This window comes from Drosophila miranda, chromosome XR, assembly GCF_003369915.1.
Source record: "Drosophila miranda strain MSH22 chromosome XR, D.miranda_PacBio2.1, whole genome shotgun sequence".
NCBI lineage: Eukaryota > Metazoa > Arthropoda > Insecta > Diptera > Drosophilidae > Drosophila > Drosophila miranda.
The window spans coordinates 40,295,653-40,322,596 of NC_046674.1; the positions used below are offsets into that span (position 1 = coordinate 40,295,653).

Genomic DNA, 26,944 nt, shown 5'->3' on the forward strand with positions numbered 1-26,944 from the left:
CAGTATGGCTCTGGTGCTTGGTGGCTGGGAACCCAATAGATCCGAACTAAGTTTTTCGTGCTTACGGTGTTTAGTGCCTCCTTGCTTGCCAAGACACTTCTGGAACTGACCGCGGACGACTGCATGGATCTTATCGCCGCTTGGCTGTCGACGAATAGGTTGACCGCATCGTGTGCTCGTTCTGTGAGGAGAGCGACCTCCGCTGCTTTCCCGATGGCAAAAACTTCTGCCTGGAATATGCTGCATTGGTCCGGTAGCTTATACGACAGCCTTATCTCAGGGTCTGTACAGTATAGGCCCGATCCTACTCCTCCGTCCATCTTGGAGCCGTCTGTGTATATATTGAGGTGCTCAGTTTGGTCCCTTCCAATTTTCCAGTCTTCAGGTCCCAAAGATGTGGTTGTTTTGACGTCAAGGCAAGTTTGGGGGGTCATGTAATCAGTTGATCTGGTCATTTCCCTGCCGATTGAACTATGCCCGTATCCTTGTGTCGATAGATTTCCTGATGCTATGAGGCGTTGTGCTGCCTTTCCCGCAATCAGGGGAGCGTGAATGTCCAGGGGGTCGATTCCAAGTACACTTTCGAGTGATTTTGTTGGGGTTGACCTCAGCGCTCCTGTAATACAGAGCAGAGCCTATCGCTGAGTCTTTTCATAAGCTTATGGTATGTCTTCTTTCCAGTAGCTTGCCACCACACTACATACAGCAGAGTTGGTCGCACCACCGAGATGTAAGTCCAGTGCATTAGAGCAGGTGACAGGTCCCATGTGCTGCTGAGCATCTTCTTGGATGCATAAAGCGCAATGGTAGCCTTCTTCACCCTTTCCACTACATTGGGCCTCCATGCCAGCTTGCTGTCCAGTACTGTGCCTAGGTATTTCACCTGTGATTTTGGAGTCAGCCTAGTTTGGTCAATTTTCGGGGGGGTCCATATCGGTACCTTGTACCTCTTGGTAAAGAGGATGAGGTCCGTCTTGTCCGCGTTGATACTGAGTCCTACCTCTTCCGCCCACTCACGTATCTCCCTGAGTGTACGTTCCATTAAGTAGCTGAGGGTCGATGGACATACACCCGTAATAAGTATTCTTATGTCGTCTGACTAAGCTGTTATCTTTGGGGCCTTCCTTTCAAATCTCTTAATGAGGTCGTCGACCACCAGATTCCCACCCTGAGGTGTGCCTCTGTGTGCCCCCTATACCATGGAAGCTGGGCCCCACTCCGATTGCACCCGTCTACAACCTAGGAGGTTTTTGATCCAGACGTTGATTGCAGGGTGTATGTTATTCGCTTCTAGGCGACTTGTTATTGCGGTTGTGGCCACGTTGTTGAATGCTCCTGAGATGTCCACAAATGCTCCCAAAGCATACTTTTTGTTGTGAAGGGCGCTCTCGGTGGTGGCTACTAGCGAGTGTAGTGCCGTCTCCACCGATTTCCCTTTGGTATAGGCATGTTGGTTAGTTGACATCAGTCCCCCTACCTCATTCCTGATATGCAAATCCAACAGCTTTTCTAGTGTTTTTAGTATAAAGGAGGTAAGGCTTATCGGTCTGTAATCCTTGGGACTCACGTGGCTGCACTTTCCTGCCTTAGGGAGGAAGACAACTCTCGAGGTTCTCCATTGGATAGGGATATAGCCCATACTTAGGCATGCTGAGTATATTGCGAAGAGCCATGGGGTAATAACCTCTTTGGTCAACTGCATCATGGCTGGGAATATCCCGTCCAGTCCTGGTGCTTTTATGCCCGCGAAGGAGTCTATGGCACAGTGGATTCTCTTAGCGGTTAACAGACCTATTGGGGGGTGTGTTCCTCGGTTGCTAGGTCCTGATGCTCCTTGGCGTCAGTAACCTCGGTGCATCCAGGGAAGTGCGCCTCCATTAGTGCTGTTAAGGCTTCTTTACTGCCCTCTGTCCACTGTCCGTTGTCTAGTTTTAGTTGGCTCTGTACTGTGGGCTGCTTTGAAAGCAGCTTTCGGAGCGTTGCGGTTTCAGGTACTTTCTTGATTTTGGAGCAGAACGTCCTTCACTAGTTCCGTTGTGCCTTGCGTTTATCCTTTTTTAGGTCCTAAGTAGGTGTTTGTATTCCTCATAAACAATCCCTTCGTTCGATTGCTCGGCGATCTTAAAGAACTCCTTGTTCCTTTGGAGAGAAAGATCCCGGCTCCACCAGAGTGGCTTGGACCTCTTCTTTGTTTTCGGGGGTTTGCATAATGCGTGGATCATTGGATCATTGGATAGCGTCTCTAGGGACTCTAGTAGGTTTGACGAGGTGGGACGTACGAAGGCATGTTCCTCCCCCCACGTTTGCTACATCTAAGTTAGTTGATAATATGAAGTCTAGGAGTGACTCACCTCTAACATTGATGTCGGGGCTTCCCCACACATTGTGATGGGCGCTGCCGTCTGCACCAATAAGAAGGTGGAGATTTTTGGTGCCAGCTTCTGTCACCAGACTCCCAAGTTCTTCCGGTGGTGCGGGTCTGTCGTGTGCCATGTAGCAGGCAGCTGCCAAAAGGCGCTCTCCTCACTCTCCAGCATCAATACCGTCAGGTCATTCGTGTTGTTATGAGACATGAGATGAGCATGAATTGCTTTCCGTACGAGTACGGTGGTTCTGTTCCTGCTTACCGATGTTGAGTAGAATAGGCTGTACTTTGAGGACTTTAATCCGGTCACGGAATGGCCTGACGCAACCCACGGCTCCTGGACTAAAGCTACGCCTGCGGGACCCTGTGCCATGGCAATAAGCAGCTCCGCCGACGCTATTTTGCTTTTATGAGGTTGAGCTGCAGCCCCCTTAGTGTCATGGGTGGCTTACTCAATCTCACCTGACGGGTTGACTAGCACTGTCAGGTCATCGTTCTCCTCTTCCTCCAAGTCGTCCAGCGCAAGACCCAGGGCGGCCTCGACGATAGTCTGCAGACCTAGGTCTTGCTCGACCTCGCCTGCCTGGAGGGTGTGCACATCTTTATCCTCGGAGTGGCGCTTTTTAAAACGTAGGTAGACACTACCTACGCTCCACGCCATCTTCCTGGACCCGGGTACAGCAGGTCCTTTGCCTCCTTGCTGATCTGGAAGATCACATGCTGGCCTCTTTGTTGGGTTTAGGGTTACCAGCATGTAGAACCCGCTGCAGTTAGCACGTCGAGATTCTGCCTCTGCAGCAGCTTCACTGCTCGATCTCCTTGGACAGCAATGGGGAAGAGCACCTTCGCCTTTAGTATAAACGGGATCAACTCCCTGTCAACCACCTCCAGCTTGGCCCCCTTCCACCTTCTGCACCAGCCACTGCCGCGTTGGGTCTTCGTGACACTTGAGGCCACTTGGCCCGTTCAGCCATCCCGCTCCATCAAACGTCTGCATGGGAGCGCTGGGGTGCACCTCCATTTGCCAGAAGATCGACTCGACCAGCTGCGCGTGGACTAACTTCCTCTGTGCCGCCGTCATCTTCCCATTCTCGTCGCTGTGGTCAATCAAGTCCACAATGAGGTGTCTCTTGGGGTCATTGCTCATGGGCTTCTGGCTAGGCTTCCTAGTCTTAGGCTGGAGGGTGGCCACTTTGGGCCGGCATTGCCGCTTGCTCGCCGGAGTGTCCTTGGCAGCACTCTCGATCGAGTGTTGCCTTTTGGTAGCCAACATCTCCTCCACCTTGTTGGCGCATCCACCATTCGCCGCCTGCATCTGGGGCAGCTGCGCATAGTGTTTGCGGCCCTCCTGTACCCGTTGCTCAGCCCAGGCTTTCTCCCTCTTGGGAGATATCCGCTTTGCCTTTTAGCTGGCTCAGTAACTTGAGGGCCGCCTTATACTGAGCTTTTGCTTCATCCCCTCCCTGGAACTCCTCGGCCCTTCCGTACGTAGGGAGCTGGTACCTGGTTCCGCCGAGCGGAGAAGGCTTTCCCCTTCTGTCTTGCTTATAGATAGCACGCTCTCTAGGTCCGAGTCTGTTTCGACAGCAGCACCCTAGCGGCTTATCCTGCAACGAGCCGTTTTTTTGGCAGTAGTATTACAACTGACATGGCCTGCTCCCGCCATGGCCGAGGTGTGACTGCAGGCGACACGCAGAGAGGTTCTGCTCCCCGTGCCAGCCGGTGGTATCAGTCACGCTTTCCCCCGACGTGTGAGTTGACATCCTAACCCGAGCTTGCTCCTTATCTCCCTCCATAGGTGGCCAGAAGGTCCACACGTGTGTTTTATGCCTGACCGTGAAGCACCTCTAGCCACGGCCCTGGCTCAGTTTCCCCGACTTTAGACTGGGAAGACGCTGAACCATTGCTTAGATAGACACTGGATTGCCTCGGACAGAGCAAGCGACAGTGCATTACCCTTGCTCGGGATAATGCAATGTCCATTGCCCAGACGGTACCCTCGTGGAGGGTTCAGCTAGTGGATTTTCGTCGGCCGAAGCTGTTCTCTATAAAATGAGCTTCGCACTGTGCTTCTATTGGAGAGCGTGGTTTTTCTTCCGTCTCTAGGTTGTCCAGAGTCCAGAATCTTTCAATGAGCTCGTCGACTCCCGTTGCACAAATGGGTGGCGAACTGTGTGCAGACTTAACTTTTCCTGCCACAATCCATCTTTATTTTGTATTTTTTTGTGAAGGGAAATGAGATGTGAAGGGATTTTATGAGCACATTCACCCGTGCTCTGCTGGTCTTTGATTGACCTCCAATAACTTCTATCCGTAATGTTGTGTCTTTCAGTTTGAGTGACAACATTGATGCCATTCGTTCAGAGATCAAGTTGCTTTCTTGCGGAATGTACATAAGGGTGCTCGTTCTCTCCCTGTGTTTTCTGATGCACACGTGTGTGCCTTTTGGTTCTCTCCTTGACGTCGGTGGCTCTTTGCTCTTTGCACCTCACTTTCCAGTGTTATGTAGGCTTCCATTCCCATACTCTTTCCACTGGGTGAAGGGGACTTCCTGTGCTTGAGTCCATAGTGATTTTATCAAATCACTCGACGTACGTTCTTCCGCCTCTGACAGTTTTTTCAGATTGCGTTTTACGGACTCTACTATGGCCTTTTGTCGGCGCCATAGTGAAACATCGCCTTCCTTAAGAATGACTGTAGTTTCCCCATGATTGCTTGTCAATATATTCGGTGAAGATCGCAATGAATTTATATATTTAGTACACAATTCTTCACGGAAATACACATATTCATCCGTTTTGTATTTATAGTGAATTTTTTTGTCGTTTTTGTGGAAACGATTCCACGCCCTTTCGAGTGCCGATATCTTGGCTTGAAAGTAAGAAGCTTTTTGTTTTCTTTCTTGAGGATCTTTAAAGTTCCGAATGCATTTCGATATTTCCTCGCCTATTTCTTGCTGCACATCCATTGCCATTGTAGCGACAGCTTCTTCCTCTATTTGCGTATCCATTCTATTTTACTTTTTAACCCGCTGGGAGTGTTTTATTTGGTTTGCAGCTGGACGCGCTCCGAATCGCAATCATTTTTGGTAAAAAAAAAGTAATAGTACAGATGACGTACTGGATGGAGGGAGTTGTGCTGTTACTAGTTTATGGAACGCACGAACAAACACTAAGTTGGTCGCCTCAGTGGTAATCGACTTAGATGTCTTGCTGTTGGCTGATAATCTGAATATGACATACATGCCAAGGTGGTCCTGCTTGCTGCTTGCCAAAAAGCAGCGAATTATTGGCCTTCAGCAGCTTATTTTGTTATTTGGACGTTGACATGCAATGACTGCATCTTTCAAGAGGCGATGCAGTTACTGCACCGTCAAGTGGCCCGTGTGACACCAGCAGAAGGCTGTTACGCGCGGATCCCAGGCAAGTCGCAGCCCTCCTCCCGCCCAACCGACCGAGGGGCGCTGCCGCATGACGCGCGGTGCGGAGCCGAACCAAACGCGAACATGCAAGAAAGATAGCTATTAGACTAACATTCGAGGAAAATTAGCACTAACTTACTAAGAATCTAAGCATGCAATCAAAATACAAATACCACTACAGTTACTAATTAATAGAAAGGTGTGTAAGGATTAATAATTTAATAAGAGGAAGAGAATTAGTGTTGGATATAATATGGTAGCGGGAATTATAATCCGAGCATAAGACCCTAAACGGTTCATGCAAGGAATAATTCGATCTACAAAGTGGAAGGAACAACGGTATAAAATTTCTAGTCAGTCTCATAGGAATCGTGAAGTTTATGCGGCTCAACAGATCAGGGCTGTTTATGTCACCCCTGATCAAGTTGTGCATAAATATCACACCAAGCATTTTTCTACGGTTAACTAAGGATGGGAGGTTTACTAATAGTAGTCTACTAGAGTAAGATGGGAGTCTCACACCTTCATCCCAGTTAAGGCCCCGCAGAGCAAAGAGTAAAAAGTTTTTCTGTACTGATTCTATACGGTCCTGGTGTACTTTGTACTGAGTTCACCATACACAGGAGCCGTATTCTAAGATCGGACAAACAAGCGAGGTATAGAGAGTCTTTGTTATATAGGGGTCGTCAAATTCCTTTGACCACCTCTTTATAAACCCAAGCACGCCCATGGCCTTATTTACCATGGTAGAAATGTGTTCGGAAAACTTTAACTTGGGGTCCAACATAACACCCAGATCATCCACCAGGGTAATTCTCTCAAGAGAACCACCAAACAAGGGGCCAACAAGGGGCTAGAACGATGAAATGTCATAACTTTGCATTTCGAGGCATTAAGGTGTAACAAGTTAGCACAACACCATGACTGAAAGTTATTGAGATCGGATTGCAAGCGAGAATGAAATAAAATGTCCTTATACTAGACACAGAGTTTAATATCATCCGCATACATACATAAGTACTCGAGAGTATGTTAATGCCGAAGGGAACTCATTAATACAGAGTGTGAAGAGTAAGGGGCCTAGATGGCTGCCCTGTGGTACTCCCGAAGAAACCTTTACTGGTAAAGAGAGGGAGTTTTTGAAGAGGACTCTTTGAGACCTGGAACAAAGATAGCTAGAAATCCATCTCAGGAAGTTGAGCGGTAAACCCTAAAAGGACAAGTATATGCGCTAAAAGGGAATGGTTTACAGAGTCGAATGCTTTGCTAAAGTCGGTGTTAATAACATCCGTCTGTAAGTTACCTTGAAAGGCTTTAATAATGAAAGAGTTAACTCTAACAAGTTCGTGGTGGTTGATCGCCGCCTTATAAATCCATGCTGAGTTGGAGATATAAGTGACTTGCAGAGATTTTGCAAGTGCGGAGTTAACACCTTCTCAAACATGTTGGGAATAGCGGATAACTTTGCTATAACTCTATAATTTTTTGCGTCAGACCTGCTACCTTTTTTATGGAGAGGAATTATAAACGATTCCTTCCAGATCGGGGGGAAGCAAGAAGAATCAATGGACAGGGTGAATAGTTTAAGCAAAGGTCCACACAGAGCCTCGGCGCAGTACCTGAGTACACAACCTGGAACCCCGTCTGGACCCGGTGAAAACACCGGCTTAACTAGTCGAAGATCATGAAGTAAAGAACATTCATTTAACAAGGGACTGAAAATGCCATTCGACCTCGGTGAACTGTATGGGTACGGGTGACCAGAGTAGCTTTCCTCAGAATAGGTGGTTTGGAAGAATTGGGCAAAAAGATCGGCAATTGCCTGATCATTATTTGCCGACATATTACAAAATGATAGCGTGGATGGGTGTGCGGACGTTCTACGCTTACTGTTTACGAAGCAGTAAAACTGTTATGGGCTCTGAGAAAAACGTATCCTGCATCGAGATAGGTAGTTCTTATAGCATTGTGCATTAAGAACTGAAAAGTTTGACCGAGCTATTACATAGCGAGAGTGAGAAGTAGGAGAACCCACTTCTTGAAATTTTTTATAAAGTCTTGATTTTAAGTTTTTTAGACTGGATAACTCTTTGGTAAACCAAGGGGGTTTTCCAGATCTAGTCGGACAAAAAGCGGGACACAAGAATCGAAAAATGTGCCAAGAGCATTGTAAAAAATGTTTGTGCCTTTTATGATATCAGTGCACAAGTACAAAGCGGACCAATCAAAATCCCTAATGAGGTTATTAAGCTTCGCAAACTCGGCTTTACGAAAGCAGCGGACACGTTCGGGCAGCCTACTCGACCGATCCAATACAGTTGGTCCTATATCTAGCGACACCTCGAAAGTAGGGTGGTAGGCGTCTTCAGGTATAGTGAGCGGAAGGGCTCGGGCTAACAACACTATGGTCGGATCCGATACAAAGCACAGATCAAGCAATCGACCCAAGGAATTTTTCACATGGTTGACTTGAGACAGGGATAGGTCAAGCAAGCCGTCAACAAAGTCATGTCGTGACATGGCACTAGGATACTAGACTCGTTTACCGAAGACCAAACAGTTCCTGGCAAGTTGAAGTCACCAAGAACTATCATACGATCTTTATCAGATAGCGAGGAAGAAACAGCGGTTAAAGCGGAAAAGTGCTGCTCATAAATTGAAATATCCGAAGAAGGTGGGATATACGAGCAAGTGATGAATATAGCGAAAGCGGGAAGAATCAGTTTTACACACAGGAATTCCAGTTCCTGTTGAACTTGGACTGTGAAGTGTTCCGACGTGAAGTAAGAGTCCACTGCAATTAGAACCCTTTCCGCACGTCGAGACGAACGGTCCTTTCTAAAAGTTGTGTACCGACCTGCCAAAACCTCGGAACTAAGAATGTCCGGTTTCAACCAGGTTTAAGTAAACACAATAACGTGGGAAGCAAATGCAACACTATCCCGGAAAAGAATGCTGAGCTTACTACGCAAGCCTCTAACATTCTGATAGGTTACTAAAAGAGAAGTTAGTTTTTTGGAATGGTGGAAGCAAGACGGGAAGTTGAGGAAGAGGAAGTTGAGGGTGGCACACTGGAAAGATTTGGAAGGGATATGGGGGGCCTATTCTTCTTCTTAGCCTTAAACTCCTTCACCACCAAATGCTCCGGCCAAAATTTGGCGGAGCAAATGGTGTCAAATTGAGTTGGGGAGATGCTTATCTTAAACGAGGCTATCTCCCTGGCATAAGAGAAGTTAAATTTCTCCACCTTTAAACCCACGGCTTTTATTTTGCTTTGAATAAAAGCAATTACATCATTAGATGTGAGGTCAGGGGCCAGCCGTGAAACAAAAACTTGTCGTTTTGGTGGGACTCCCACCAGTGGTTTAGTCACCACAGGCCTAGTACCTGTGGTGGCAAAATCCGGAGGTCCGGAACGTCTATTTACTGGTGGGATCGGGATAGATGGGACAACTAGCGAACTTGCGGACACCACGGACACGGACGCTGCAGACGTACTTGGCTGCACATTCTCCGAGGCGATGAATTCGGCTACAGAATCTGCATCGCCAGCAGCTGTCGTTGCCCTTGGAGTGGCAAACGAGATCAACTGCTGCACACTTGGAGTGGTCGGAGTCATTCAGTAGTTTTAAACCGCTAAACTGAGCCTCCATGGCTAGGAGCCGATCGTATTGGTTTTTAAAACCAACGGTCAGCTCCTTAAAGCCACTCCGCGTCTGCCTCATAAAAGCTACCATGTCTTTCTCCACCGCACGGCACGCCTCGCAACTGTAATGCAAGCCATTACGTTTGGCTATAGCATCACTCACGAGGCCAGAAAATCTAGCGCATTTTGCGTGCACTACGCTGTCGCAGAGCCAGCAGGGGACATTCGGCTGATCGTGGGTGATCTGCTTCTTACAGCTTTTTTTGGCACAGACCACAGCGTATTCCATTTTATTATTTATTTATTTACTATTATTTGCAAAACAAATTGGTATCAGACCAATGTGCCAGACAACGCTCAAAGCGGAATTGGTAAAAAAAGAGAGCAGAGTGGAGAGCGGTTATAGCGAGAGCTACTAAGCAGAGAGCGCTATTGCTCAGAAAGTTTAAAGAGCGAGAGGGAAAGAACAGTTATTGAAGTTGAGGTGATAGCGAGAGAGTGATAAAACAACAAAAGCTACCAGACGAGAGCGGACTGCAATGCAATGTAATGCGTAATCACTCACTGCAACAACACAAACACAAGCACAAGCACCAGCCGACGCCGAAAAATAAAAAGTTAAATAATGTTTTAACACAAATCAAAAGGCATGCACTCGCTTTGTTTAAGTAGCCAGAACATTTTCTGGGCCTTACCCACCAACTTGCTCCTCACGCTACGCATGTGACTGTCGAAAAATAAACGTGCATCCAGTGTAACTCCGAGGTAAAATACTTTTGTTTGTAAGAGGGCGGATCGAGCCGTTGCTATCCGTCGTCGAATGGCAGTATGTATCCAAATGCAGAAGTCAAAGTGGTTCCAATAAATATGTTCCATGTATTTTCGGTATTATGTATAATTGTATAGGAATATGTGCGCGACGCGGCAGCTTGTAGCGGGGGTGGAATCATAGCGATCGTAAAAGAGCGCAGAGGGCGCTGTAACTGGCTGTTCACTGAGCGCGGTACCCAGCAGCGATAACAGGCTGTTAGCCTGGGGTGCTAACAGAGCGGTTGCCTTTTTACAACTGCTACCCTGAAGAGTAGGAAATGGGAGATCCTAAGCGGTATCACAACGGCCCTAAGGCTCCTAACGCGCCTGGCAGCCACCTCTACCGAGTAGGTCAGACTCGAAAGGGTAGGTAACCTACTCGCCATGCATTCAACTGCATAATCTAAAATCTACAACGGCAAGCTTTCTCTGACGACTTTCAGCTGCTAAACAAAGCACTAACAGAAAACAGAATTCGCTCCAGGATTTCAGCTCAACCGAGTGGTCGTCGGATTCGAGAACACTCACATCCCAGAAATCGATAATGGAATTTTGTCTGGATTTACGGTCTCCTTTTGCACCTTCGTAATTGTCATGCTGATCCTAAAGCCTTGATTGCGCTTATTTGTCTGGAATACTGCATTGTGAACACCAGGGACTTAGTACATCGTGTTACCCGACCTTGCATGTTCTGGGTCCGTTACAGGCCCAAACTTCAGCAGCAGTTTATGGGATGCCAGATCCGGTGGAATGCGTCTGCCTGAACAGCCGTTACAACGGTGTGGAATCAACTTCGGTGGAATACCTGCTTCATTAAATCCGTTTTGAGGGAGGGATTTCAAGCTATGCGAAAGCTGAATCACAGATTTTAACGGACAGAATAAAGCGAATCCTACGTTATCGATTCTATTTGGTCGCTTTTGCAGCGAATTGAGTGGTCGCAAGATGATGAATCTGCAATGACCTGATACTTCAATATTATCAGCAGGGCTCGAGGCAAGGCTGGTTATTGTTGCATTATTTTGTTGTTGACGTAATCGTTTTTATCGATGTTTTGTTATTGTCGAAAGAGTGTTTACGCTAGCCTGGAACTAAATTTGTGAAAAACGAAGCTCCATATCAGGCAAAGACGAAATGGTTAACAAAATTATGTTTCTAAATATAAATTTTAAAAAATATGAAATGTAAAACTAAAACCAATTAAAAACGACGGGGAACGTTGTGAGTTGCTGCGACGACCGCAACTCTACATTTATACCCGATACATGCATAGTGTGGAGATAATGTTTTTTATCACCAATCGGCCGACTAATTATTTCGAATTAAATAAAACTCGGCGCAGAAATAAAATTGCGATATGTTCTTTAATGCGTGACATCCAAATTGCAAGTGTGGCTTGCCTGCCCTTTACATTGCCGCTCCGATCGCTAAGCGCAGCTTCGCTCGGCCGACGTCGGTAGGCAGACGCAAAGCGGAGATAGCGAAGAGCGAGCTGGCAGAGAGCGTTTAGCAGGGCAAGCAAGCGCAAAGCTTTGACAAACAAATAAGTGGCAAAGACATAAGTAACAAACAAAATAAGCGGCTGAAGGCCAAGAATTAGGTGCTATTTGGCAAGCAGCTAATCGGCTGGGTTCTGCTCCGAGCATTTACCCCCCGTTGGAAGGCAAAGGCTTTCAACAGATCCATTCTGAAGGGGCAGAAACGCTATTTTTCCAACGGCCCTCTTGAAGATGCTTGCTTGGGCGCAGCTGGCGGCTACGCTGGGATGATCGTCGAACGCAGCAATCGGCGCTTCTTTACGAAGGCGGCTTGTCGTGATTACATCTTGATTATCTGGAACCTCTGTAATTGCATAGAATGGCAGGAAATTTGGCAATGTAGAAATTGTTGAAAGTTGAATTTCATTAAGCGTGGATATGTAGGTTTTTAATGTATCGAAAAGTTCGCGCTGCAGTTCCTGATTCTCCGATCGCAGTTTTTCCACTTGCACCTGGCACTCGAGCAGCTGCTTCCTGCATTGCTGCTCTAAGTTTTGGTACTCCAGCGTTGTGGGTCGAAAATCGCCAATAGAGATGCACGAGGAATTTTCAAAGCGGCTAAAGCTGCACGCTTATTCTCCGAGCTATCAATGCTTCCTGACACTATCCAACCAAGTTTTGTCTCCTGCAATGTTGGCAATTGGGCTGATAGTCGAATCTGTCCGACGCACATTAAATCGAAGAACAAACCAGAACCTATCAACAGATCGATACGTTGGGGCTTGGAGAAATTAGGATCAGCTAGTTTGAGATTATTCGGCATTGGCCAATCCTTTGCGTCTACGCCGAAGTTAGGCTGCACTTCCGTAATTGAGTTGGTGACAATTGCAGCAAGGAAGCTCGATAGCTTGCGTCCTGGGATTGTACAACTATATGTACAGACTTGCTCGAAGGTAGAATGGAATCTCCGATTCCAGAGATGTGAACATAAGACGAGCGATGATCCAACTGCAACTGATCAGCAAGTCTAGATGTTACAAAGTTTGCCTGTGATGCTGGATCGATTCCTCGGCCGGTGAAGAGGAAGATGATGTACCAGTTCCCGATGGAATGTGAAGTAGCGTGTGATGTTTGGCCTGGCAATGCCTGCAAAGTCCTGACCTGCACTTCTGCAATTCATGGCCTTTGTTGAGGCAGTTCAAACACAAGCGGCTCTTCTTTGCTTCTTTGTATCGTTCAAGCGCAGAGAGATTCAGGAATGCCTGACATCTAGATATGTAATGCTCGGAGGAATTGCAATGGTTACATATGGGGTTAGGATGGTCGTTACTGGAGGTGATAAGGGTGACAGGTTTGTCTTCTCCCACCTGTTGACTAGGACTTGTTGCCATGGCTGATCCCAAATTCTGCAGCATCCGACATCTCGCTTCCAAAAATGAGGCGATGCTTGACCACCGAGGCAATCCTGACGTCGGCAAGTTCTCTTCCCATTTCTCCTTTGTTTTGTGGTCCAGTTTCGTGCCTATGATGAAGATCAGCAACCCATCCGAAATCTCCTGCGGGATCGCCAAGGTTTGAAGTGCACGCAAGTGCGAATTGATTTTGTCGCTGAGCGCGCGCAAGCCGATAGCCGAGCCCTTCTCCACCCCTTGCAGCCCGAAAATAGCCTTGACGTGTGCCTGAAAATGTAACAGTTTATTATCGAACATTAGTAAATTCAACGCCTTGTCGTAGGTTAGGTTAGGTTAGGTTCAGGCGGTAGCCTGGGTGAGTGATGAATCCCTCCCAAGCTCACTTGGACCTGTAGAAGGTCCGTTGTGGTGCCGCGTGGGCGTTACAACGCCTTGTCGTAATTCTCCTCAGAAAGCTCCAAGGAACGAATCGTATCCAGCGCAGCACCATCTAGACATCCACGAAGATATTGGAATTTTTCGATGATTGGTATACGATGGTCTTTGTGCACCATTGTCGAGAACATCGAGTGGAATTCTGGCCAATCCATGTAGTTCCCACCGAATCGCGGAAGCTGCAACTCGGGCATTCGAGAACGGCCTATACTATTATAGGCGAACAACGACGAATTCCCCTCGAGAGTATACCGAGCCGTTGAATTGGCAACATTTACCGTGCGAGCAGCCATCAACTCCCGCGACAGCCTGGACCTAACCTTCACATAAACATTCGAAAAGTCCAGTCGGACATCATGGGCTAACTGCAGGAAATCCAGCCTTTCAAGGCTCGTTTGAGCGGCATCGAAATCCGCATTCATTCGCTCGATTTGCTCTAAGCGAGCTTGAAATTCTGCCTCATCTAACTCGGCAAGCTCTTCCTTGATGAGAAAGCGATCCATGGCCTTTAGTTGGCGCGCGATGGACTCGGACAGATTTTCGTCCTTTTTGGTGGCGGAAGGGGGTGTGGCGAAATTTGGAGATATACGTTTTATAGTGAGATCTAACAGGACTGTGGATACCAAATTTGGTTGCTCAAGCCTTAATAGTTTCTGAGATTTGTGGATGCCTCAGATTTTCGTCCTTTGCGGTCGAAAACAAAACGGTCAAGGTCCGATATCACAGGAGTGTGGATACCAAATTTGGTTGCTCTAGCTCTTATAGTCTCTGAGATCCTTGAACTCATATTTTGCAATAGGCAAAGCCGACCATGAAACCTGTGTGTTAGAGAGAGACAGAGCGAGAAAGAATGAAATTGTTTTCTTGATTCTGGCTATAATAATTATACGATCTGGTTCAGATCTTTGAAATTGTGGATGCCACAGATTTTCGCCCTTTGTGGGGGTGGAAGTGGGCGGGGCAAAGTTTTGAAATATACTTGTAACAGTGACATATCGAAGAAGTCCGGATATAAAATGACGTTGCTCTAGCTCTTGTAGTCTTTAAGCACTACGCGCTGATAGAGACGGACAGACGGACGGACAGACAGGGCTCAATGGACTCGGCTATTGTTGCTGATCAAGAATATATATACTTTATGGGGCCGGAAACGATTCCTTCTGGACGTTACACACATCCATTTTCACCACAGGTATACAAATTATTTTTCTTGGCAACATATTTTCACATAAAATATGGTTTTAACATAGTGTCCACAATGCTGAGAGTGTGCATATTGTTCACAGTGCACAGTTCAACAATATCGACTGTTGCTTGTAGTTGTGCGGTGGAATGACAGTAGCAGCGTAGCCTTTCTGCTTTTCCTGTGATGTGTATTTAAATCATTTGCTGGGAATCGCACTCACACTTGCTTTTTTTGACAGTTCAACTGAATCATGACTCTAGCTCATATATGAGAATGTTGTCAATGTGTTTTTGTAGACAGTGTGAAATATTGATAGTTTTCGAGTAGCACACGATTCAGTTAAGCGAGATGGGATAATATTTTTAAAACTGTGCGCTCATGCAGGGCTCTAGTTTGCATGTTGTTCTTATTGCCGGAATTAGCAGTTGAACTTTCATTCGATGATGTAATGCCATTTTGCGCTTTCGTTGCATAAGTTGAGAATGAAGACATGGCTATATCGACTATGCTATTGATGCTGATAAAGAATATATTTTATGGGGTCAGAAACACTTCCTTCTGGGTGTTGCACACATCCACATCCACAACAAAACTAATATATCCCTAAACTCTTTGAGTACCGGGTATATAAAACCGCAATGGTCTTTTACTATTTTATAAAGCAAATTATCAACAGATACAAACTTTAGACTAGACAAGTCTTTACATTTTGAATTACGCTCTACAAAAGAATACTTCAAACTGTAAGTAGAGTAATTAGTATCTCGTAGTGATCGGACATGTTTCGTTCGCACTCCGGGAAATATTTACATATGTGGACAAATCGAATGGGAAACGAGCGGGAATGTTGTGAGTTGCAGTTAGGGCTGCGACTTTACATTTATCCCCTCCTCCAGAGGGCGCACACTGCACGGTGGAGAGTGCGTGAAAGAGAGGGAAGAGTAAGCGCGTATAAGGTGTTGCGTAAACACAGCAGTCTGGATACAAGATTCGGCTGCTCTTGCGCTTATAATCTCTCTATATGTTACACACATCCACTTTTACCACAAATCCAATATACCCGTATACTCTTTGAGCACCGGGTATAAAAATATTAATAAAATCTTGTATATGCATATAATAAAAATTATTCGCGTTTTTTATTAAAGGATTATATATATAATTTATAATATATTATGTTAAATATTAATATTTTACAGAGAATATACATACATACGTATGTATTTTATTGTTTGTTCTTTATTAAAAATTTGCCATTATTGCTATGAACTTTGTTTTAATTGTTTTAAATATGTTGTTTATATTTTTTAGTTTTTACGGGAAGAACTGAAGTATGACTCAGGCTATGAAAAACGGCAAAAGGCGTTTCATTTTAATGATGACATGCATATATCGGTCAAAGAGCTGTGGGAAGCTTGGCTGAGATCAGAGGTACATAACTGGACTATTGAACAGACTACAGACTGGTTGGCCCAATCTGTACAGCTTCCACAATATGTAGATCTCTTCAAGTTACATAAAGTTACTGGTGCCTCTTTGCCAAGGTAGGTCGTACAAATATAGAAAATAAGACGAATTTCATGTGGCTATTAGAAACGAACGGCAACGTTGAGCCGCGGGAAAGGCCGTGGTTCTACTTTTATACATGGTACCCAGTCAGTATATATGAATTTGAGCTTATGATTTATATCATTTATAAAATATGTTTGATATGTCGTACCAAACGCTATTCGCTAAAACACGATTTAATTTATTGCAAAAAAAAAATTCACAAAAGTCGATCCGTTTGGGAGATTTGTTTATATTTCATTTTATCTTGGTTATGACTTAGTGGACTGTATAATCTTTTGAATATTGAGCTTATTTATTTATATTGCTTATTTAATATTGGTGGTTATATTGCAAGGTGTTTTACATGTATGTATGTATATGAATAGCGGGGGAGTTGATGATGCGGCGGTACAAACTATGCGTCCGGTTGGTTTCATCTAGAAATTTCTACTTACTTCCACTCCACAAAAGAAGTCGAGCCAAAAGGGACCTGAAAGATCAGACGATGCGACGGTTCAACGCAAAACGGTACACATCGTTGTATGCGTGTGCAGCTGCGGGCCTTAGCTATACGTGAGAACATTACAGCTATGTTTTGGACACGAGAAATAACAACACAGCTATGCGCGTAAAAATAGTTACTTAAGCGGTGCAATACAATCAAGAGCATATGAATAGGGCAATTGTAATTTACATGAACATTGAACTAAAACTACGCGGCTGATTTCTGTTTTTACGGTGACCACTCGAACCTTCTCGTCTTGGCCAGGATGAACTTCGGTGATTCGCCCAAGCAGCCACTTGCTAGGCGGTTGATTCGGCTCCTTCAGTACCACAAGAGTGTCTACGGTTATGTCGTTGGACTCTTGCTGCCATCTCGTGCGAGGTTGCAAGGAAGTAAGGTATTCCAGACTCCAACGTTTCCAGAATCCTTGAACCTTGGCTTGCAGTTGTCTCCAACGCTGCAGTCTGTTAATGTTGACGTCTAACAAGGACGGCTCCGGCACCGACATGTGAGGTTGACCTGTAAGAAAATGAGCAGGGGTAAGGGGATCCAAGCTGTGATCGCTGGGCGCGCACAGTGGGCGAGAGTTGAGTAAACCTTCAATCTGGGTTAAAATTGTTGAATATTCCTCGAAAGTCAACACACTACTACCAATTACTAGGCGAAGGTGGAGTTTGATAGATCGTTCGCCCGTCTCCCAAAGACCTCAAAAATGTGGGGCAGACGGCGGAATGAAGTGCCAGTTGTTTTCTGACTCGTCAGAAAATTATCAATTTCCTCGTCCTGACTTTGAGCTATCCGTTGCATCTCCGTCCGTTCCTTTCTGGCTCCATGGAATGTTGTGCCATTGTCTGAGTACAAATCGGATATGGGGCCACGTCGAGACCAAAACCGTTTGAAAGCGGCGATAAATGCAGGAGTCGTCAAATCACTGACGAGCTCGATATGAATTGCTTTAGTGGACAGACAAACAAAGATGGCAAACCAAGCTTTGCCAAACTTCGGTGTCCGACCTGCTGATGTCTTGATGGTAACTGGTCCAGCGTAATCCAATCCAGAATGTAGAAAGCAGCGGGTGGGCTGATCGCGAAAGGCGGGAAGATCAGCCATGAGTTGTTTGCTCGTACCTTTGCGCTGGAGGAAACAAATCTTGTAGTTGAATACTATTTTGCGGACTATGTTACGGGCTCCAAGGATCCAGTACTTCTGTCTCAACGTGTGGAACATAAATTCGACTCCAGCGTGTAGCGATGTGACGTGCTGGTGTCTAGCTAATAAAACAGCGACTGGTGATTCCTTTGGAAGAAGTATCGGATGTTTTGCATCATAGGTTGCCATCGAATTTCCAATGCGTCCTCCTACGCGTAGAATTCCTTGGTCGTCAACAAATGGAGTGTAGTGAATCAACTTGGATTTTTGAGAAAGGGCTTGTCCAGAACTCCATCTGAATATGTTTGATTACCCTAGATCGGGCATATTGAAGCTCCCATGACGATAAAAACGATGACAGGCGGTCCTTACAACGAAGTCGATGTACAAAGCGAAAGCAATAGCTAATTGTCCGCAAGAGATGTGACCAGGACGGAGCTTTGTTGATCATACAATTACAGGTGGCCAAGTGCGATGTGATTGGGAAAGCCACGGTGGTCCATTCCACCACAGTTGATGTTCTACCAGATCCTTTGGTGGAAGACCGCGTGATGCACAGTCCGCGGGAATGTCCTCAGTGCGAATGTATTGCCAGCAGCTACGTGGGCAAGCTTCCAGAATCTCAGCAGTGCGATTACAAACATAAGTTTTCCAAGTCCGTGGGGGTGATGAGAGCCAATGTAGTACAATTTCGGAGTCTGACCAACACGACGTACTGGAAATAGGAATAGTTAGAGCTTGCTTAACCAGAGACATCAATTTCGACAAAGGATGGGCGGCATTCAATTCGAGTCGTGGGATGGAGATAGGTTTGATGGGTGCAACACGGGTTTTTGCGGCGATTAGTTTTACAGCATAGTTATTATTGAATCTCACGCGACTGTAGATGACAGCGGCTTACGCATGAGATGAAGCATCGGCGAATCCATGCAGCTCCGTTGCTTGAAGTGGCGAGGATAGGTAGCGAGGTATGCGACAGCTTTCCAGTAAATGAACTTCAGCTACAAACTGTTGCCACCGTGCGCATAGCTGCGCGGGTAGTGATTTGTTCCATTCGACCGAGCTCAGCCAACTATCTTGAAAGAGAACTTTTAGAAATACAGTTGGGGCAAGCAACCCCAGTGGATCGTAGATCTTGGCAAGCTCGACAGCAAAATCCGTTTTGTCAGAACCCTTGTGGCGTCAGGAATGGTCAACTTGAAGGAAACCCTGTCTACAGCCGGGTCCCAGCGTATTCCAAGAACGTTGACATATTGAGTTGGGCTATCTCCCTCTAGGGCTTCAAGCGGATACTCACAAATGTCCTTTGGCAGCGAATTGAGAAGTGACCAACAGTTTGAGCTCCATTTTCGAAGTTTAAATTGAGCTTGGCTCAATAGTAAAATTAATTCATCTTTGAGTGCAATGAGATCGTCGATATTATCGCAGCCAGTAGGAATATTATCCACGTACGCGTCTCGTACAAGCACAGCAGCAGCCTTCGGATACAAATCGGCATGATCTTGCGCGATCTGCTTGAGAACTCGAACCGCCAAGAACTGTGAAGACGCTAAACCAAACGTCACGGTCAGCAGTCGATAATGATCGAGTGTAGCAGTCTCCTCCTTTCGCCAGACAATCAGTTGGTAATGCGTGTGATCTTCTGAAACCAGAATGCCTCTAAACATTTTCTCAATGTCCGTACAAAACACATAGCGATGTTGACGGAAACGTAGACATACTCCAAGTAAATCCCTTTGAATAGGTGGTCCGATGTGTAGTCGTGAATTAAGTGAAGATCCATTGCAGTCCTCCCCAGAGCCATCGAATACAACTCGGCATCGCGTGGTGGTGGTATCTGCTTTAAATACTGCGTGGTGGGCTAAGTAATTGTGATTGGCGGGATCGTTTTCTACGGTAGTAGAAGGAATCACCTCCATGTGTCCTCGTTGTATATAATCCTCCATAACGTCGACATACTGTTGTTTGAGAGCAGGAAATTTTCGAAATTTCCGCCCTAGAGACGAAAAGCGGCGTAGTGCTTGTGGCAGTGTGGATCCCATCGCAGAGTCCTTTAACGGATATTGGACGATTTACACGCCATCGTTTCTGCGGGTGTGCGTATGAACGAAGTGTTGCTCAGCGGGATCACTAGCATCCATGGTAGCGTTGCTTGATTGAACTCGTTCCATGTCTATGAACGATTGAACCAAAGTGTCCAGATCCTTGTGAGCGTGATGTGCTAGTGCGTGGTTGTGAGCTTCACTACTGAGATGGTAGCTGCCTGTAATGACCCAACCAAAATTAGCATGAAGTGCAATAGGATGTTCAGAACCAAACTCTTTGCGTTGTCCAGTGTATATGTTGTGAGGAACCGCGGTTCCCACAGGCCGAATTCGACTGAAGCACAGCCGGATAAGGCTGTGGAACGGCCGGATAAAGGCTGATGGCTGGCCGGATAAGGCGAAGGTCAGCCCGGATACCCGCGGGTATCCGGATGCGGCGAAGAGGCCAAGGGCCCCCGAGAGGAGAAGTGTCCCGCTCTCGGAGAGAAAGACACGCGAGAGGCAGAGGAGACGGCGGGATCGGGCCGGCAGTGGTCCGACGCATGACCAAATAAGGGCATGGGATCACGCCACCGGCCAGGTCCCGTTACGAAGGCCGTGGAAACCAGGAGACGGCGATGGAAAGTTACCGACGCCGAGCCGGGGTCCCGTTAAGGCGGGGTTATAAAAGGAGGCTGCGGCGACGAAACGAGATCTTTTGTGGATGAGTGGTCGCGCGCGCACATTGAAACCCCGCCGAAACGTAAAAGTGATACCCGGTACGGTTCGAAGAAGCGCAGTGAAGTGCATACAGCAACAGGAAAACAGGCCCCGCCTGCCCCCAGAGTGAGTCTAAGTTAAGAGGTGATCTGCATCTACCTGCGGAAGCTAGGAGAGGAGTGCAAGACGTGGAGTGCGGATTTGAGTGGCGGGCCAAAGCGATAGCTGAGGTTAACTTGCCCCAATCATTAGCCTCAAGGCTGCCACACTCGAAGAGAGCCCGCGCGTGGTGGAGATCCATAGCTAAGTAAAATTGTCACATCTAGCCCTAAGTCCTAATATAATACGAATAAAACGAAATTAGATTACAGCAAAGCAAGGTTTTATCATTTGTCGTTGGGGGCAACAATACAAATACGTTGCAGCGAATCTACCGACCGCTGAGCGAGCCTAGCAAACTCAAGCGGCCCAAAAAGTAGGTCCGTTACAACTGGCGTCCAACATGGGGCCTACAACGACGAATAGTAGGACAAAGGGAGGACGGATATAGACGTGAGAATGGGGAAGGGACAATGGATCCACCGGTTGAGAAAGGAGGAGCTTGTCCAATGCGGCCACGCCTTCGGCGTGCGGCTGGAGGGCACAGTGGACGAGATGAGAAGAACATTCAAGGAATGGATGAGGGAACACGAGTATGAGTCTGGGCTGACCTGATTGAGGTATGGGAGTGTCGGGCGGACAGGTCCTCGCCGACAACCCGGGCGGACGACAAACAGGCCGCGTACGAGCACCTGGCGCCCCCACCCGGCGCAGCCGCGGCGGCGCTGTGGAGGTCCCCGGTCGAAATGCAACGAGAATTGATCGCGAGTCTCTCGGTGCCGATACCGGAACGCTCGCACACAGGGACGCCTAGCAGGTCCCGCCACCAAGGGAGGGATCGAAGCCGAGAGGCCGAAAGGGGGAGGACCAGCCACCCTACGGCCGGCGCACCTGGACTACGCCAGAGTGGCGAAACAGGTGAGAGAGTGGTCGTTCCGTTTCGACGGGACGACGAAGCCTCTCGAGTTCTTGGAGCAGGTCGAGTGGTCCGCCGAGACGTACGGTCTGGATCCTGATCTAATCCCAAGGGCGAGGCCAGAGGCGCTGATGTGGTTTGTGGCGAACAACCGACAGTGGAGAACGTGGAAAGAGTTCTCGTCCAGCTTCCAGGCTTACTTTCTGCCGCGAGGATATTTTGAGAAGTTGCTGCAGGAAGTGAGGATGCGGAAACAGAAATGGGGCGAGCCCTTCAAAGAGTATATGGTGGAGATGCAGACACTTATGCGACCCCTGAAATGTCCCCAGGAGGAGCAAACGGAGCTGATTCGTGAGAATAGCATGCCCGATCTGAGAGCGTATATGAGGCCACACAGGTGCAGGGATCTCGACACCATGATGGAATTGGCAGACGAGTTCGAGGCGTTGGAGAGGGACCGCCTAGAGTTCAAACGGGAGAACCCAACCGTGAAAGCCCGGGCAGCGAATCCCTTCCACAAGCCGGTCGAGACGACGGCATGTCGACGGTGCAAAGACGGCCCGCTGGACGGAGCAGCGGGAAGCAAGATTCATCAGTAGCCTGGATCTGAAGGATGGATATTGGCAGATCCCCCTGGCAGAGAGCAGCCAGCCGATCACGGCGTTCACGGTTCCCGGAAAGGGGTTATACCAATGGAAGGTGATGCCGTTTGTGTTACACTCCGCGTCGGCCACCTTTCAACGGGCGTTAGACCAAGTGATTGGGCCAGAAATGATGCCGCATGCGTTCGCGTACCAGGATGACATAGTGGTCATCTGGCGAACGGAGGAAGAACACCGAAGAAACCTGAAAGAAGTGTTTCGACGGCTGCGCATGGCTAACCTGCGGCTGAACGCAGACAAGTGCGAGTTCTTTAGAAAAGAGCTGCGGTATCTAGGCCACAAGGTGACCGGCGAGGGGATAGGTACAGACCCCGAGAAAGTCGCAGCCATAGCCGAACTGAAACCGCCAACAAATATCAAGGAGCTAAGACAGTACTTGGGAGTGGCCTCATGGTACAGGCGGTTCGTGCCCGACTTCGCCACCCTCGTGCAGCCACTCACCGGGCTCCTCAAGAAGAAGACGGAATGGGTCTGGACACAGGAACGGCAGGAAGGCCGCTCATGCGTGCACTACCGGGCGGGGAGTCGGATGATCCTCGGGTCCGAGCCACTGTGTGAGGGAGACACCTGTCAAAAGGTCCAATCAGCACGGGATGACGAAGACAGGTCAACGTTAGCATGTATAATGTATGAAGTAAATAGCAATTAAAACAAACAGAAATAAAAGAATTAAATGAAAATTAGAATAAGCAAAAATAAAGGGTTAAATGGAAATCAGAATAAGCAGAAATAAAATGTTTGAATAAAAATCAAAATAATCATAAACGGAAAGGGGGTGGGTCCATCAAAGATGGAATAGTGTTATCCAATATCCAACAAAGAAACGCGGCGAGAACACAACAATATCAAAAAAAAAGGAAGGGATAAGACCGGCCAGACGCTCCAACGGACGGCAGAGGACGGCGAAATCGGATAGAGAGCGGAGAGCGTGAGGGCACTCACACAACAAGGGGAAAGATGCCGTTAGAGAGCGCGGCCGGCAGAGAGACGAGGCTGAGGGCCATGAGTACAAACGCAACAACCGTTATAACCAGGCAAGAGAGACCGAAACACGATGCACTGGCACAGTTAGAGGGAACGATTGGCAATGCAACGCGTGTATATAGGCGGGTGGAAAACGGACCAACGAACACTTGAAGGTAATTATCACGAGCGGGAACACAAAAAAAAACGTAGTAAAAAAAACATGGAGATGAAACGCGGGCTCGACCACGAGGACTGTGAGAAGAAAATGGAGGATCTCCGGGCCTTCCTGGAGGAACAGCAGGCGATCATAGGAGAAGGGGGCTATCGCGCCGAGGCTTCTCGTCAGCGACGGGCGTTCTTGCTCTCGCGTGGCGACGAGGAAGATTGGTGCGATGGCTCCCAGTTCCTCCAGCTGCTGGCCTCGCCGTTGGTGTCACCTGCACCATCGGGACACGACTCGGTGTCGCCGACGGTGTCGTCGGAGGAGAGCGCCGAGGATAGCGACGACGAAATCCAAATCACCGACGGCCTGCGCGCGCCAACCGCTGAAGAAAAGGCCAGGGGGAGGCGGCAGCAAAGGGCGGAGCCGGGAACAAGGAACAAAAAGCCGCTGACCCTGCGTGACAGAGTCGAGGCGGTGAAACGGAAGTTCCGGCAGGCGACGCCGGATGAAAAGCGCCGGATCCACCGGGTGCTGGTGGCAGCGCTGGCGATGAGGCGTCGGAGGGACGTGCGGATGGAGGCGCGGCGGCGACAGGCGGAAGAAGCCACCAGTACGAAGGAGCCCGGCATGGAGAGCGGCGAGGCGCCGCCACCCCCTCCATTCCGGGTGGTGCTGCCGCCGATGCAGCCCCGGACCGACGAGGCGGAGACCAAGGGGGCGCAGTCCCAGGCCACGGGCGAGCTGCCCACGGACCCCGAAGCCGAGTGGCAGCGGCGGCTGCAGCAGGCCGAGGAGGAGGAAGACGAACTTTGGCAACCTACGCCACCGGCCGAGGACGACGAGGGCCCAGCGCGGCGGCAACAGCAGGCCGAAGAAGAAGAGCTCTGGTAGCGCCGTGCACCTGAGCAGCAGCAGCAGCAGCAGCATCAGCAGCAGGGGCAGTGGCAGCAGCATCAGCAGCAGGGGCAGTGGCAGCAGCATCAGCAGCAGGGGCAGTGGCAATAGCATCAGCAGCAGGGGTAGTGGCAGCAGCATCAGAAGCAGGGGCAGTGGCAGCAGCAACAACAGTGGAGGGGACCCGAGGCGGCAGTGATGGGCCCGTATGTGTCTCAGGAGGTGCGGACCGCCGTGCGCCAGGGGATGGTGTGGCACCACCAGACCCTGCACATCACTTGGGCCTCGGGGCCCGCCCCGTGTGAAGCCCAGCAAGAGGCCGGCGCCCGGGTGTGGAAGGAGACTCCACGCGGCAGCAACAGCAGGGACCCGCGGAGGACGGACCCCAGACCCGCCCCCACGACCGCAGCGGCAGAAGCGGTGACGGCAGAGCTCAGCGGGACGGCAGCGCGGGCCGCGGAGACGGAGATGGCGGCCGAAACAGCGGCAGAGGCGGTGACGGCAGACCCCAGCGGGACGGCGGCGGCAGAGACGCGGACCGCAGAAACGGCGACGGCGGCCAAGACAGCGGCAACGGAGTCGGCGACGGCCAAAGCAGCGGCAACGGAGACGGCGATGGCCGAAGCAGCGGCAACGGCAGTGGAACCCGCGGAAATCGAGGCGTGGGAGCGCGGACCGTGGGTGTGGCCCGCACCGGAGAGGTCAACGGCGGCCGAGCGCCCGGCCCTGAAGCGGCAGGCCTCGGGCCCAGAGCCCCGTGCAGGACCGAAGCGGCCGGCCCTGCAGCGGCAGAGCTCGGCACCGGCAGCCACTGTCCACTGGATAGCGATCCCGCGGGAGGAATGGCCAGCGGCGGTGATCCGCGCACAGACCCAAATCCGTCTCGTGAGGAGGAGGGTAAAGAAGCTGGTGAGGGAGCGGGGCACACGTTACCGAATTGCAATGTCGGCCACGCGCACGGAGGTGTTCCGTGAGCACAAGTAAAAAAAAAAAAAAAAAAAAAAGGAAAGAGGAAACAAAAAAACTACAAAAAAAACACACGGGGACTAGAATGAAAGAAACTGAATAAAGAGAAGGGCGAAAAAGAAAAGAAGCGGAATACTTACTTGGGGGGAATCGATACTTACCAGAGGCCATCCAGAAAACCACGATGCACACGCCGGCAAGGAATATCGAGTGGATCGCATGAACGTCCCTACACCTTATCGATAGGCAGGGAGTCAGCCCGAGCCAGAAAACGGCAAGGGCTGGCAGCGCCGCCTGAGCAAAGACGCCAGAGGGCGCCATGGCGGTCATGATCGCAGATTCAATAAAGAGCGCGAGCGAAATAGGGCCGTTTGAATTGGGAATGCAAACTCCGTCGCAAGGTCGCGGAAAACGGTAGTATTCCGCTGCGGGAAGAAAGAGGGGGGTGTGAGGAACCGCGGTTCCCACAGGCCGAATTCGACTGAAGCACAGCCGGATAAGGCTGTGGAACGGCCGGATAAAGGCTGATGGCTGGCCGGATAAGGCGAAGGTCAGCCCGGATACCCGCGGATATCCGGATGCGGCGAAGAGGCCAAGGGCCCCCGAGAGGAGAAGTGTCCCGCTCTCGGAGAGAAAGACACGCGAGAGGCAGAGAAGACGGCGGGATCGGGCCGGCAGTGGTCCGACGCATGACCAAATAAGGGCATGGGATCACGCCACCGGCCAGGTCCCGTTACGTAGGCCGTGGAAACCAGGAGACGGCGATGGAAAGTTACCGACGCCGAGCCGGGGTCCCGTTAAGGCGGGGCTATAAAAGGAGGCTGCGGCGACGAAACGAGATCCTCTGGGCTGGAATCGAAGAGTTTAAAGTGTTCATAATCAGACCTCTTACCACCAATGAGGCTGAGCTTGGCCGGGAGAGCAGCGTGAATGTGGCGTGACCTCTAGTAACCCCATAAGGATTTGCGCCTATACTATACTATGGCTGACCACGGCAGGATCAGCATCAGCTGAGACGAGCGGACGGTTGAGTCAGCGGATGTATTGACAGCAGCGGAAGCCGCGACAGAGCGCATATCCCCTGGATGAACATGAGTGTGGTGCCTCAACTTACACAGACGGCACATGTTTGTGGAATTACACTCCTTTACTTGATGAGATCGGCCTAGACAATTGAAGCACAAATTACCATCCATTGCGAACGTGCGGCGATCCACAACATCCAGAGCCTTGAATTGAGTGCACGCATAAAGACTGTGTTGCTCGTGACAATATACACAATCACGAACAGGCGTATTTGGCACATCAACATGATGAGAAAATGCATGACGTTTATTCAGCACCGTGTGTGTACCATGGATTAGCTTTGGATCGTGACGAGACTCAAGGGCATCGCAACGGGCGAAGACAAAGCCGAACAGGTAATTTATGCTCACATTTTCTTTGCACGATTCACTGGAGGTGGCCCAAGCTTCCTTGCATTCAGGGTCTAGCTTTGAGAGCAAGATATGGATCAGCCACACATCGCGGCTGTCACAGCTCAGCGCATGTAGACCACGTATACTTTCGTCGGCGG

The 26,944-nt window shown here is 49.0% G+C and overlaps 1 protein-coding gene across 4 annotated transcripts in view; it reads left to right on the top strand.

The window, feature by feature from the left end:
* The window catches only part of LOC108156568 (stromal interaction molecule homolog), a 193,307-nt gene that overhangs the window by 133,605 nt on the left and 32,758 nt on the right, over positions 1 to 26,944 (top strand). For all 4 annotated transcript variants that reach the window (XM_033387131.1, XM_033387130.1, XM_033387132.1 and 1 more), the window contains exon 4: positions 16,065 to 16,297. In XM_033387131.1, the coding sequence (XP_033243022.1) occupies positions 16,065 to 16,297 (233 nt within the window). The remainder of the gene's footprint in view (positions 1 to 16,064; positions 16,298 to 26,944) is intronic.